This window comes from Cibotium barometz, chromosome 41 (genome assembly GCF_041138505.1).
Source record: "Cibotium barometz isolate CiBa-2024 chromosome 41, ASM4113850v1, whole genome shotgun sequence".
In the NCBI taxonomy this organism is placed as follows: Eukaryota; Viridiplantae; Streptophyta; class Polypodiopsida; order Cyatheales; family Cibotiaceae; genus Cibotium; species Cibotium barometz.
The window spans coordinates 16,756,290-16,771,449 of record NC_141086.1 but is presented as its reverse complement, the minus strand read 5'-3'; the positions used below and the strand labels follow the sequence as shown (position 1 = coordinate 16,771,449).

The 15,160-nt window shown below is 44.2% G+C and overlaps 1 protein-coding gene across 2 annotated transcripts in view; it reads right to left on the bottom strand.

The window, feature by feature from the left end:
* LOC147614720 (calmodulin-binding receptor-like cytoplasmic kinase 2) overlaps positions 1-8,967 on the bottom strand; it is a 69,213-nt gene extending 60,246 nt beyond the window's left edge. Inside the window, exons 1-2 of one of the 2 annotated variants that reach the window (XM_086780059.1) lie at positions 8,009-8,967; positions 7,128-7,424 (exon numbers count right to left, since the gene is read on the bottom strand). In XM_086780059.1, coding sequence (XP_086636185.1) covers positions 7,128-7,424; positions 8,009-8,231 — 520 coding nt within the window. In that variant the 5' untranslated portion in view covers positions 8,232-8,967. The remainder of the gene's footprint in view (positions 1-7,127; positions 7,425-8,008) is intronic. The other variant, XM_086780057.1, reaches the window with a different exon arrangement.
* Positions 8,968-15,160: the final 6,193 nt, after the last annotated feature.

Genomic DNA, 15,160 nt, shown 5'->3' with positions numbered 1-15,160 from the left:
TGACTTGGGGCTCACGGACCTATTGCAGACCCGATTACACTCAGCCCGCATGAGCTTGTTTGGTATAGGAGATTGGCGGGCGGATCCGGTCCACACCTCAGTTGAGGCGGTGCTACTGATTCTCCTCCATGCCGCCCCGAGGGTGCAGCCTACCTTTAGATACATATATGCAGAGGATTGGTCTCACGCCTATGCCCTGGACAGGGCGAAGGCGGAGTGGGGCTGGACACAGAGACAGGTCACCCTCTTTTTGGAGAGACTCCGCACCCGGACAGACAGTGACTATTCTCCCTCCAAGCCGGCGCCCAAGACTCATAGAGTGGAGGGCAGATCATCCGGGCCGGCTGAGAGGGGTGAGCCAGTGGCGGCTGCTTCACTTGCCATAGCTCATCCATGAGGATCCTCTCATGGAACATCCAGCCGCAAGGCTTTCCTCCGCACTTGGCAGCCTGGCCCTTTCCTCATCGCGAGGGGCGAGGATGTCACTTGGCACTATAGGCCTCCAGTTTGGCTTTTCTCACCTCCCACATGTACTACGAGGTACCCCCCCCCCCCCGGCCAGAGAGCGGCCAGCCACGGGGGTGGAGCTCAGGTGTTCACTGTGTTTTTTTATCCCTCCTTGTGAGGTGAGCTTTGTAGCCTTATGGCGTTTTCTCATTAACTAATAGAAGGATCGTTTTTCCGGGGGGAAAAAAAAAAGAGCAAGGATTAAGAACTAGGAAGCAAGACTATGCTTAAGCATGGCTAGATTAGCTAAAGACAAATCATATGAGCATAGTGACAATGTGAATAAGGCAAAAACTAAAGTGTCTTCTTCATTAGATGAGGAGCCTTTAAATAGGCTGAAGTACAAAAGGATTAAGGAGGAGATTAGGATCTAATCCTAATCAAGATGCTTATCACTTGCCTAGAAGTGAGCACCCAAAGCCTAGAGTAGAGAGCAAGAAGTAGATATTCTCCACTAAGGCATATAAAAAAGCTAAAAATAGGACCATCCAAAAAGGAGCTACTAACCCTTAGAGAAATAATCTGCTAAGGTCCAAATCTAAAGCCAAGCTACTAAACCTTAGAGAAATAATCTACTAAGGTCCACTACTAAAGCCATGTAGAGGGGCCATAAATTCCAATAGGTACACCGTGCTGGAGCTCCGAGGAGGTGTTGGACTGTGTTCATCTCCTACATTTATCCCATTTATATGCAGCATATTTATCTTATGTGTTTTACTTAGTTGTGGGTTTTTTTTCACATTTTTAGGCACTTTTTCTCAGTTGTAGGTACTGGCCAACTTGGCTATTTGTGCTATATATAAGAACAAGCTTTTTGCCATTTAATTCATTCATCATTTTACACTTGATCATTTTGCTCAAGTGTTGGATCATTGCTGGTGTCATGTGCACAGTGTGTATCTGCCGTGTGCCCGAGAGGGTAGCTCCGTGGCGATACCACCTGCTTTATGCAGCCGAAGCCGGCAGCAGTCCCGAGGCCCGAGAGGGTAGCTCCGTGGCGGTCGCCACGGAGCTACCCTCTCGGGCCTCGGGACTGCTGCCGGCCTCAGCTGCATAAAGCAAGTGCACGTTTGCACTAGATCCAAGCTCCTGACCATAGAGCTCTCACAAAGACACGCGAGACTCTATGAACTATTGACTAACCTTGGCCACCCTTTTATAGGCTCTTGGCTCTTGGCCGGCCACCGAGCGTGCACACTTGGGCGCCTGCCCGTCCATACTTGGGTGCTCGCGTGTTAGTCTATCCCTAGCCCAGCTCGCCAATCAACCTGCCTAGCTCCAAGCTTCCCCAAGCCTCAAAGCTAGTCTTGTGTGCGTGTAGCACACGGTAGATACACACTGTGCACATGACAACTAGCTGCTCTAAGTCTCTCCTCTGCGTCCGCTTGCTGCCTTCAACCATTCACTCATGACGGTCAGTCCAATTCGCTCTTGGCATCATTTGAAGCCAACGCAAGGCCTGGTGATCTGTGTGAAACTCAAAGTCGTGCCCATAGAGAAAATGCTTCCAATGCTTTAGGGCTTGTATTATGCAAGGTGTTCTCGGTCATAGACCGAGTAGTTCTTTTCTATAGGGATCAGCTTACGGAACATGTAAGGGACTTGATGCCCATTTTGTTGAGCTTACGGGACATGTAAGGGACTTGATGCCCATTTTGTTGAGCTTACGGGACATGTAAGGGACTTGATGCCCATTTTGTTGCAAGACTGCTCCAATAGCCATGTTACTAGCATCGGTGTGATCCCAAAAAGATGACGACACACTTGACTATCATGTCCCTGAAAACCTGCATCATCATGCGGTTAAATGTAGCTCAAGCGTTTGTTAAACTGAAGGACATGACCACAAACTCAAAGTCAGCCCGCTCAGTTTGGAATGCAGTTTTGAGGATGTTTCCGCCCACAATCCGTACCTAATGGTACCCACTTTTGAGGTCAATCTTCGAAAACACCTTAAGGCTTAGTTCCATTCAGCCTCTCTAAGATGTAATCAATCCAAGGCATAGGGAACTTGCTCTTGATTGTCAGCTTGTTGAGTGCCCGATAATCTATGCAAAGCCGTGAGGATCCATCCTTCTTTTTCACAAAGAGGATTGAGGTTGCAAATGGAGACACACTAGTGCGTTTGAAACGAGACTACAACGATTCGTGGAGACGATCCAACTCTGTCTCTATGGCCTTGCTCAAGCGATATGGAAACTTCCTCAGGGATTCGAAACCTGGGAGGAGTTCAATTTTGTGGTCCTCCAATCTAGATGGGGGAAGCTTAAAAGGCGGGTTATCTTAAAGAAAGATCTTCTAGAACCGGTTATGCAAGGCCCTGTACTTCTCCAAAGCACTCGTAACTGTCTGGGTGGTCTAAGCATAGATCCCCGCACACTATGCACCTTTCTGAATCTCTCGTTTAGCTTGGATATGCCTAATGACCGAAAAGTTAGGTATCCTTGGTTCACACTTCAGGATCATGGGAGCCTTGGACACATTTTGGGTAATCCGGAACGTGTGCTACTCCCAGTCAACGTATGGGGTAAACTTGTGAAACCACTAGATCCCTAAGATGATGTCTACACCTACAAGGGGGGAACCATGAAATCGCGCACAAATGTTGTGCCATGGATGACTAATTTAGCACGGCGAGCTTCAAACTTGATGCTTGTTGTCATGCCTGTGCTAAATCCCCACTTTCTTATCTATTGAGGTCAACGAGAAACTTCTATCTTTACTAACAATCAGAACACATTGGCAGTTGCAAGGAACCCAGAGTTTCATGCTCACACTAAGCACATTGAGGTGCACTATGATTATGTTAGGGAGAGGCTCTCTGCAAGAGTTATCAGTTTGGTCTATGTGTCTACACATGACAACATGGCAGATTTGTTCACAAAGGCTCTTCTTCGTGAGAAGTTCGAAGCTTTTCGCAAAAGCTTTCGGCTTGTTGCGTTTTGGGGATTGATCAGCCATACCCCTTTACATGTTCAGGGGTGTTTGTGGACATTTATGTCTCAGACACTTATGTGTGTGAACACACTTAGTTGGTCGGGTCACGTTTCCCCTCACTAGGAGGGTTTTTCCCCCGTGCATGTGTACACCCTCTTATCCACTTATAAAATGTACTTTATCTTTGTAGTTGTGCCCATTCAATCAACATTGAGTTGTGTGCCTCACTTTCTCTATCGCGTCCATCACTGTGTGTATGCTTTGCTGTTGCAAATGCTAACCCCAATCCACAGGTGTTCCAACATGAAGGAGCCAAAGAGGGGAAAGCCGGAGCAGACGATGGGAGAGGCGGAGGGGGGAGGGGGGGATGACAAGGGGGACGAGGGATGTGGAGGGAGATCGGAGGAAGAAGGGTCCACCTACAAGGGAGGGGGGGGGGGGGGGGGGGGGTTGTCCACGACTCTAATGGGTCAAAGGGCCTCACGAGAACCTTGAAGCCTAGAGAGGATCACGGCGAGCCAACGCTTTCCAAAAAAGGGGGGATCAGCGCCGGTTTCCTTGATGGGACTAGATGGGAGGGAGAGGGGAGGGGGGCGGGGGGGGATCACCATCGGGGGGTTGTAATGATAAGTCCTCATAACGACTCTCACAAAACCATAACCTTCTGACAGCACCGCTTTGCTCCGAAAGTCCACTTGCGGTTCCACCTCGAACCGGCGCCCTGCCACTCTCCTACTACGGGATCCTCAAGGGCCAAGACTTGGTGCTATGAATCTTGGGGGGCGGTTTCCCCCCTCCCTCTTAATGAGGAGATGAGCTAGGAACCCACAGGGGAGGGGGCACTCAAAGGAACCACTCGTGGCACTCTCCTAGAGAGACGGCAGGGACAAGCTCTAGCAAGGTGTCCCGTCCGCCCACGGCAAATGAAGTATTGTCCCGGGAGGCCAAAGAACTCAACTCTTTGCAAAATAGGAGATCCACGGAGGCATGGAAGCAATATGAAGTGAGGAACAGTCATTAGAGAGACTATTTAGATGCAAAGAGAGGGAATCCCTATTGTCTGAGCCAAAACCGAAGTGGCGATTGGGGGGGGTCCATCATCACTCTCCCAATAACACTACCTATCACCGGGAGGAGGGAAACATATTCCTTCTTGAAGCCAGGAAAGCAAACTATAACGGGAAAGCTTGAGACGCCAGCCAGAGGGTCAGACAATGGGTCGAAGCTGTGCTGCTACCTCGCAAAGAAGGCCTAGGCCGTACATAAAGCGAGGTGCAGTTGCATGACCCTATCCGATGCTACAAGCGAATCAAACTCGGCCTAGTAGTATCCATGCCCCAAAGGATGAATGACAGTGATCTTTCCAGGCTCGTCGATGAGGCTAGCCTGCAAAAGATCCTTGAGCTGTCCGCGTGCCGGGCAGCTACCCACAATCTTGCAAACCAAGGTGGATGCCTCTGTCGATGCGAGGAGCTGGAGGTCCACTTCAGAAAAGGAAAGGCAAGGGACGACGGTCTCGGTCAGGGATGACAGAGCGGTTGCCATGGAGTCCTCCTAGAGGTGTGAAGGCTTGAAGAAGACGCTGACACTCGCCGAAGAAAAAACTGCCCGAAAGCTGAAAACACCTAACGAAGGAGAGGCTGAAGAGGATAGGCCTCGGGGAGATGAAGAGGATCAGGAGGCGGCTGAACGACGGGAGCAAACTGGCAAAGAAACCAAGGGCGAGCAGAATGCGGGGCTGGATGGGAAGATGCAAGGCAGGTGGAAGGAAGGACCAGCAGGATGGAAAGGAGCAAGCAGGAGGGCGCAGAGGGCTGGAAGGTGGGGGGAAGAGAAGGGGGGGGGGGTGTGCTGGAAGAAAAAGGGGCGGGAGCAGGGACAGCTCACGTCCGGGAGAGGGAGGAGCAGGGGAGAGCAAGGAGGCGGAAAGGAGCACAGCCGAGGAGCAAGGCAGCACGAAGGAGGATGAAGGTGTAGGGGAGCTTGAAGGTGGGGGGCGCACACAGGAAGAGGGAGGCAGAGGGCAGCAAGGAGGGAGGCAGGTGATGGTGATGGTGATGGAAGGGGGTTGTGTGAGGGCAAAAGGACAAAAAAAACCAGATATATGAGAGATCAGAGCAAATCAATACAGCATGGGATGGATGAGAGTGTATGTATACTAATGAATGAAATCCAGTACAAAAGCCCACTGAAGTGAGGTGAAGCACGGTTGGTGAGGAATAAGCAGAGGGCTGCTGTCCCAACTGTGTAGCAGAGTGGGCTGCTCATATGTCGATGTCAAGCTATAAAACGCAGATCTGTAGGCACTGAGAAAAGGCTGCAGATACGGTCTGAAATAAGCCTGCAGATCAGGGCCAAGAGAGGGCTGACGAAGGCATGAACATCATGCTGCAGGGCAGGGGTCAGATCTCTAGTGGGGCTGCAGGGGCGATGGAGGCAGACCTGGAGCACTGAGAAGCAGTCGATGATGATGCAAAGGGGGCCTACCTGAAAAACGCAGGGACCTGCTCACAGGAGTGCTGCGTTTGCAGAAGCCAACGGCAGCAGGAGCATATAATGCCGAGTAATCTGTTGAAGGGGCAGTGCCAGCAGCAACAGAAGCTAGAAGTCGATGAAGAGAGTGCTGATGGTGACGTGACGGCAGCAGCAGACAGAGCAGCAACAGCAGCGTTTTGATGATCTTCTTCTGATTGTGTGTGTTCAGGTTGCACGACTGATAAACGATGCGCATGATATATATATGTTGAAAAGGTGCTGGTCGGTCAGTGCTAGCTGTCAGCTAGCAGAGAAGGACAAAGTAAATTGTCAAAATAGCCCTTTCGGGCTGGATAAAATACCTTTTGGGTATAGTTTCACACAGGTTGTGCACAGGAAGAGGGAGGCGGAGGGCAGCGTGGGGGAGAAAGGAGGCAGAGGGGAGAAGGGCAATGGTGAGGGAGGGCAGGTACGCAGACAGGGGGAGCTCCAGCTCGCTGCTCACGCTCCACCGCACTCAATGATGATTCTATTGAATGATGTATTACAAGTTGTATTTTCTTCCAATGCCATTATCGTTTAAAATTGGCTGTTATTCTGAAGAGCCCACAAGGTTGTCCTTGGTGGTTCACCTCTATCATTGATGGCTGGGCCTAGGCATCCAGCATAGAGCATTTCCACAGCAAGTGCTCTAATCTTTTTCAGCTGGTTCTGATCAGTCACAAGAGCCTGGCCACTGGTGCTCACGATGTCAAACAAAGGTAGAGACAGCTCAATGCTGCATCTGGAGCTATAAAGAGGGCGCTACATGCTTTTACAAAGGGTTGCCTTGCTCATGGTGGCAAAAGTAAATTCTAGTGATTTAGGATTCAATGCAATGTATGTAACGCTTGGAACATCTTTTCTACATGGATCCTAGAGGGGATGGAAGCTTTCAAAATGAATGCAAATGATGATCTTACTCATATCTTAATAGCAGCTTCAAGCTCTTTACTTCCATTACTACTCAAAACACACTATAGGAGCTGATCATTAGCATTATAGCCTGGCAGGATACAAGCCTGTATGGTATTCTTGTGTAAAGCAAAGTCAAAACAAAGCTTCCTGTTTAACTGTACTTGCCAAGTCATGCTGCATGCAAACATCCACATACAGGGCACCATAAGATCTTGAAGTGTAAGGCATAACTCTATGGACTGGATACTTACTTGTTGTCCCTTTTGAAAGGAAATCCTTGCTTTCATTTTTCCTTTGACGTTGCAAACATGGGCACAATAGGGCACATGTTGCAAGGAAACAACCTCCAAAAGCAACTACAACATTTGACGGTGATGAGTTTTCGGAGAATTCAGCACTGGACCTGTTTGATAAGACGAAACTAGCTGCCATTGACACTGTCGCTCCCTTCCTTAACAAGGAGATTTTGTCTTCTCTGGCACTCTCAGAACTCTTGCAAGGTAGCGAAACCAATCCTTCACTTGCAATGATCCCTGACCTGTTGGTACCTGCAAAAGAGCCAATAGAGCAATAAAGCAATTATACCAAAAGGTAGCATGCCGACATGCCTGCCCTCACTAAAACATGTAGGGCTGTGTAACACCACACGAGAACACCTCCATTGATACTCTGAAGTCCCTGTCCAGTCATAGTAGAGATAATGAAAGAGTATACTCGAGTCATCATCCCATTCATGCATTCATGGGAAATAAATAACTAAGTAGTAGTGCATGCCATAGAAAATTGCTCATAAATTGAGCATGATGCCACCATATTCTGCCTTGCAGAAGTAGTGTTGCAAGTCAACACAAGTGTTTATCATCTCATTCTACTCTGAATTACTCATGTTTTGTCTGCAAGCATACCCAAGTGGTTGGCTCTTGCCCCACTCTACCCACGAGGTCGTGGGTTCCAACCCCAACACCCAGTTAGCTACCCTTTCACAGCCCACTTGACATCTCATTCTACTTTAGCCTTCTCTTATCCTCAATAAACATAAATATCTTTTAGGCTAATTAAAACCAAAACAATAAGCTGATGACAACTATGTGAATGTACTTTTGAGTTGAGTTTTGTAATGGTTACAACTAACCCGAGTCAAAGGAAGATTGAAGTGTTTTGCACTGTGGGTTGAAGTCTGGTTGACCCACAAACTTGCTTTCTGGGTGATCAAGAGAGCTCCCAATGGTCCCCGCGATTACAGAAAGCACCAAGAATGATAGGTGCAATAGCAGCTTGGCAATCATGGGCGTAAGACCTGCCCCGGGGATGCCCAAAATCATGATGGTAGGCAGATTAGAAATGCACAAAAGCATGGTGGGCAGGTAAGAAACGCTCGAAAAACATGATGGGCAATTCAGGACTGTTCAAAACAAAGTCATTCAGAATTCCGCAGAAAAACAAGATGGGCGATTCAGAATTGGGCAAAAACCATGTTGGGCGAGCCAGAATTGTGCAAGAAACACAGCGAGCGCCTGGACAAAAGCTTGAAGTTGCACAGTTTTTTGTGGTGAACGTGAGGGGGCTCCCCACTCATAACCCACTTTTTGCACTGCTTTCTGCACCCCTAGCTCCACATTCCACCCACTTTTGCACAGAAAATGGTGGAGACAGCTTCAAAGTCAACAAAAAGGGTGCCTCTCCAACCTGTAAAAAAGCATGTTCTACTGGCTTCTCCCTCTCTCCCGCCTGTGCAAGAGCAAAGCTGCATGCGCTCCTCCCAACTGTATCAGAATGTCATCTGAATTGCTTGGAAGAGGGAGTCTGTATGTGGGTTATTGAAAGGGTGCTGGACTGCGCTGGGACTCGCGTGGGGGGGAAGAAGCCTGAGGGTTCTTGTGACAGGTCCGCTTCATTAGAGGTGTTTAGAGGAGGCACATGGCATGTGGGGTTGTTGCTTGAGCCTTAAACTCTTGTCATCCTTAAGCCTAGGCTTTTGTCACTTCCGAGTCAAAGGGCATTCGTCCCTTGAGCCCACCCTCATAAATATTTCTGACCACAAGCTCAGAAGGGCCCAAGGGCCAAGGCCTCCTGGCAGGCCAATCCATCCCATTAATGATAAGAGCCCCTCTCTCTTTTTTGGCTTGGCTGAAAATTTGAAAATACACTACTCACCAAATGTGGGCGTTCATGCACTGGCCTTCCGACTTAATGCACTGGCCCTTCTGGCATTCCGACTTAATGCACTGGCCTTCCGACTGCATGCCCAATCGCCCCTGCTTTGAACCCTAGTATCTCTTCTCTATTGCTCTATATATTTAATACAGGGCGAGTTTCACGGGGCTGCTACGTCACGCAATTTGGAGGTTCGAGGAGGGGTTGGCTCCTACCCGTCTCAAAGATAGGTGAGGTTACTCGTATATAATATAGTCAACCGTAACACCGCCTTGGCATGCATGCAAGCCCATGGTTTGAACCCTAGTATATATAATATGATTAATCTCACATAAAAACCCTTTTCCAACCAATCTAAGGATAACTTATTGAATCAACTGGTTTTTATTACAAGAATGTATGCTAAATGCTAACTTTATAATGAAAATGCTAAATGCTAATTTTATAATTAAAATATATAAAACTCATTCGTGAAAATAAGCAATAGCAAAAAACATGGTAAATTTTATAATTTGAGTCAATTAAAGTATATTATAATGTTGTTATTTACAAGCATTGATCCATTCCACAGATTGGCCCTACCCCATGATTTATTAAAAAGAAGGACTTGCTTTAGCCCAAAGCTTGCTCGATTTTTCAACCCCCCAAAAAAAAAAATTTAAAAAAAGAAGATAAAGCCATGTTTGGGATTCAAAAATGATCATCTCCTCTTCACCCCATAGTGAGAATGAGGATCGATGCAACATTCTAGAAAAATAATTTCTTAAACATTACCCCCATGGTGTGCACTAGCAATGTAATCTTTCATTGTTTGCACCACACACACTTTGGTATTAGTACCCCATCCTCCCTTCCTAGGAAAGAGGGGGACAACCAAGTGGCTATATTTGCCTTGCATTTATAGAGTGTGATTGAGCATTCCTTGACGTAATACTACAAATGAGCAATACATCTATCAAAAGCTAGCATGTTGGTATTACCTCGGGCAATGAGTTCTAATGATTGCACAATTGCAACAAAAGGTTTATGTAATATGTCCATACTTTTGAAATCTTATTCTATACATGTGGATAGACCCCAATGATCTATAGATTGATTAACAAATTCACAATCCAATCCAATCATGCAAGTAAACGTCATATATGTGTGGCTTCTTCCATTTTCGTCAACAAGTTGCTATGCCTTGATATATATATATATTTATATTTATAGCTTTTGCATCGTGGGAGTGCCAAATCAACTTTTCACATTTTTTATCATGTTGTGTTGTAAACTCCATGCTTGAGTTAAAGCCAAAATGTTAAGACTAAGATGTTATGTAGGTAAAACAAGAATGCATCATTTTTTTTACAAACATAAACCTTGGGGCATAAGAAATAAATGTGAATGTGCCATCCTGTCCTCTTGTCATTTTGAAAACATTAAGGTTAGATTTTTATGTAGCTACTCTTTGAAAGAGGACATAGCATTTGTACAATAAGTGCTATATTTTCCTTCATTGTTTTTTGTTTTAAATTATCCAAAGAGTTACACCCTTCATCTGGTCACTTAGACATTGTTCATGGTACTATGACATGCTGATAAACAAAACATGCCTACTTTTCTATATAAGCAAATGCATGTCTACTTTTCTATATTAGCAAATGCATGCCTACTTTTCTAAGCAACGTTTTCGATTCTATGTCATGATTGACAACCCGTGTTTTCCAAATAATTATGTGGTAATGAGTCTTAAAGACAAGACTATATGAAAACTAATATTACAAATTGTAGAGCCATTTCTTTTTTCTAAAAATAATGAATCAGCATGGTAGCAAGCCATTGACTTATGTATCTTCTATTTACTAAGAGAATGTATAGTATTAGTGGTTTGCCACATTAATTTAGTTAGTGGTGTAAAGAGAAGTAAATTGTGTGGTTCCTATTAACTTATGAGCCAGTTTATGTGCAGATCAATGATGATGGTTTTGCATGGGGTATTGATCTACTTTTTTGTGTCACTCTTTCTGACCTGTCATTTTTGTGTGTGGATGGTACAAGATGTATTGGCTTTGTATTGGTTTCTGGGCTAGACTCTACCTTCTATGTTTTCCTATCATGTAGTCATAATGAAAGTGAGAAGGCACCCAATATGGCAATATATTGTAACCTTCATTTTTTTGTTCATGTTGTGGATTAGTTTTCTCAATACCACGTATGTTAAGATTGTCACCACTACATTGGGTTGGAATGCCAGATGTATATGTATGCCAAGTTTGGTGCTTTCTTCAAAGAAAAGTAAGTGCTTTAGGAGCTCCTAGGTGGATATATATGGCAACATTGTGTGTTCATATATAGGTAGCCAAGTTGAGGACCGTGAGACCCAAAATGGGCTTTAAATATAAGTCCTATCTCTCCTCTCTTGTCTTGAGGACGAGTATGTTTATATCTCTTGCCTGTCTGAGACATGTCATGCCACTAGTACTAAGAGAATGTATACTATTATGATCCTCTTCGTCTTGAATTCCTCTGTATAAAAATAATGAATCAGAATGGTAGCAATATGTTGACAACATGGATTCCATGAAAGCTTCTACATTATCCTCTTTGTGTGGTCCATGGAGCTCTCCTCCCACTTCCACAAAAAGTTGAAATTAAATCTCTCTCTCTCTCTCTCTCTCTCTCTCTCTCTCTCTCTCTCTCTCTCACACACACACACACACACACACACACATCCATGCATGCATGCATATATAATCTTGTCTTTCCATATTATATTTTCGATTGTATATGGGCTTTTTAGCTACATGTGAAAGCTCTCTTATAACATTAGCCTAAACAATGGTGTTTTCCTTTATGATTTCTTTCTAAATAATACCCTATGTTGAGCATTAACCAACAAAAAATCGTTATTTTTAGCGATCCTTTATTTGTTGCATGGAGCTTACATATTCTAGCCCAAACAATTGAAGGCTCTGCATGCACCCACCTGTTGCTGCCTTGATTCGGTTATGGTAAGAAGTGCTCTATGCAAGACCCACTCAAGGCTCACATATGTATTGAACGTACTGCCATGTCTCTTCAAAAAGTCAAGCAAGAAAGTCTCTACACCCACTATTGCATCTCACTCCCAAGCTCTACTACTTCAAGCATACCTAGGCAAAAGAACGTGTTCCCCTTCTCTTAGATTGACACTTGCATTCCTATAAGCTTTACTAATTCTTGGATTCTACGGGAAAGTATAACATCTAGCAGCTTCCATTGACACATGCATTCATGTAAGCTTTACTAACTCTTTGTTTTGCTAAGATTAGTTTTCTTAAATTTATTTCCTTGGAAATTGCCCCCTTAAAGATTATGCATGATCAACCTCACTTTGAGGAAAAGTTATTTAATTATTTCAAATACTTTAAGAAGCATTTTCTCATTTTGGAATAGATTAAGCGTCCTTCTTTTGTGTTAGGCAATTGCAACTTGCTCTTGATAGATTGAAAGAGAACGGCTTCACTTTTGTGCAAGAAGGCAAGCATATCTTCAAGCAGGTATGGCAAGACTTCACTTTTGTGGCAAGCATACCTTCAAGTAGGTATGGATGACCTTTCTTTGTTTCATCCTTCCCTTTGTTATACTAACTCTCCACTACCTTTTCTCATGGCAATTTACAAAAGCACACAAACAAGAATTCAAATGGCTTACCAATGGTTATGATTGTGTGTTAAAAAATATGTCTCTACTTCTTGCTTGTATACTTAAAACTTGCATTGGGAAATTGAGTATAGAAAAGATCACTCAGTAAGAGGAGGAGGGTAGGTGTTTCTTTTGTCACACAAAAGGATGCACTTCTAAGGATTGTCCAAAGAAGACTACCACTCCACAACCTACCACCCCAACCTCCACGGCTTCCGTGGTGGTGAGCCCGCTCCCGCACAAGCTCTAGTGGTCATCCCTAGTTCTTCGGTTGGTGCAATCGTTCTTGGAGTTTGAAGATAAGTAGAAGGGTGCCCCAAGACCATGTATGAGCACAATGAACTACTCAAGACATTTGGCTACATAGGTGGTCAGAGAGTCATTGTTTTGTTTTTGACAGTGACAACACAATCTAAAAACTCGATCATAATATTGTTCTCACTATTGGTCTTAAGATACAATGTTTTTGGATTGTGGGTTCACTATATGATGTCACTATTAACCTTCCAAAGCATGAAAGTATGCCTTTTCTCATAGTATTCTCTGTAGTAGACAACATCAACAAGTGCTAGACTCACTATACGATGTCACTGTCAATCTTGCAAAGTGTGAAAGCATGACTTTTTAGTGTTCTCTCAAGATAACATTAAGTGACTCTAATTAACATCTAGCTCATTGATATGTCCATTTATAAAATTTTGACCAACCACAATCTAATGGAATTTCAATGGGCCTCTCATGCTCTTCAATATGGTGTAACCAAGTATTCATACAATCCAATTCCAATTCCAATGGGATTCCAATGGGCCTCTCATGCTCTCTAGCACAGTGTAACCCAGTATTCATAGAATCAAATGAAATTTCAATGGGCCTCTCTAGCATGGTGTAACCAAGTATTCATATAATCGAATGAAATTCCAATGGGCTCTCATGCTTTCTAGCATGGTGTAACCTACACTACTTTGAGTATCAAATCTTTGTTAGAATTTCTACACCTCCAAGTTCAACTTCCTCCTTGGACATTTTCAACCTTACTTTATATACTTTGATTATATCTTAATGATAAATGTTCCCAACCCTATTGTTTATCACTAAGAGGAAATCCTCTACCTTCCCTCTCTGGATATACCCAAAAATGCTTATGGTTGGACCACAACCATTAAATTCAAGCAAAGAACCATGAGTATCCTTCTTACAGAAGTAGAACCCAAACAAGTTTGCTCGAAGATCCAAAAATTGCTCACTCTATTACAAGTGGATCCTATCAAGCTAGTAAATTCGATCATTCACAAACTCTAAGCCTTATCAAAACAACCACAACCCTTCCAAACTGTATCACAAATAGGGTCCAACAAGCAAAAAGCTCGTCCTAAGGTAGCCATGTTTATTTGAAGTGTGAGCCAAGTTTGTTTTTCTTTAGCTTTGGCTACCCTCACCTTAGCCTCTTCTTGTGCTTCCTTCTTGAGTCTTTCTTGTTTCTTTTTGTGTGACTATTTTAACATGTCTTAGATTAAGGGTCCATAATATTTTTTGATTTTTCTACCATTTATGTAGCCCTACATCTTAATGGTCTTGATGCCGCACCCTAGGAGGTGAGTTCTGCAACCCTAAATGGCCCTAACCCTCGATATTTCAACTTTTTCCTCTTGGAAGAACTGACTCCATACATAAGCACTAGGTCTCCTTCATGTAGCTCCTTCGACTTCAGGTTTTGGTCAAACCATCGTTTACGCTTGAGCTTTTCCACTATCATCCCAATCGTGCTTGCTCTTTAGACAATACATGGTTCATAGGTAGTCCATTCATTAAAAAGTGCACAGTATCAAAGCTCTATTCAAGAACTATATCTATTTGAAATAGACAAGCATCAGGCAAGTCATTGTTGTCAATGCATATCGAAGGTTCACCATTGGTTACTCTAGACAGATGATCTAGAAGCACATGTGATGATCCTTTCCTCACAGTGATAGAGAAGTCAAATTCCATGAGGATCAATAGCCACCTAACTAGTGATTCTTCCTGTGCTACAAGTTTTGTTATAACCAAATAGAGAAGGAAGGGCTTGATGGTCTACAAAGAACACAAATTTGTTTGCCAACTAATAGGGTCTAAACTTCTTGATAGCATAAACCATGCATAAGCCTTCCCTTTCTATGATCGTATAGTTATGTTCAGACTCGTTGTGTTCACCTAGTTGGGCAACTATACATCCTATTGCATAGGCAGAGGCATCAATGTGGACATGAAAAATCACATCCCAACAAGGAGTGCAAAGAATTGGGGCTGAAGCTAGCGCCTTTCTCAATTTCTCGTAGGATTCTTGGCATTCTTCGGTCCATACAAAAATTATCAATAGTTTGTACAATGGTCGGGCTATATCCATATACATGTATATAAGTCGTCGTTAATAGCCAACATGACCCATAAACCTTTGTACTTCCTTAACATTTGTAGGAGGAGGTAA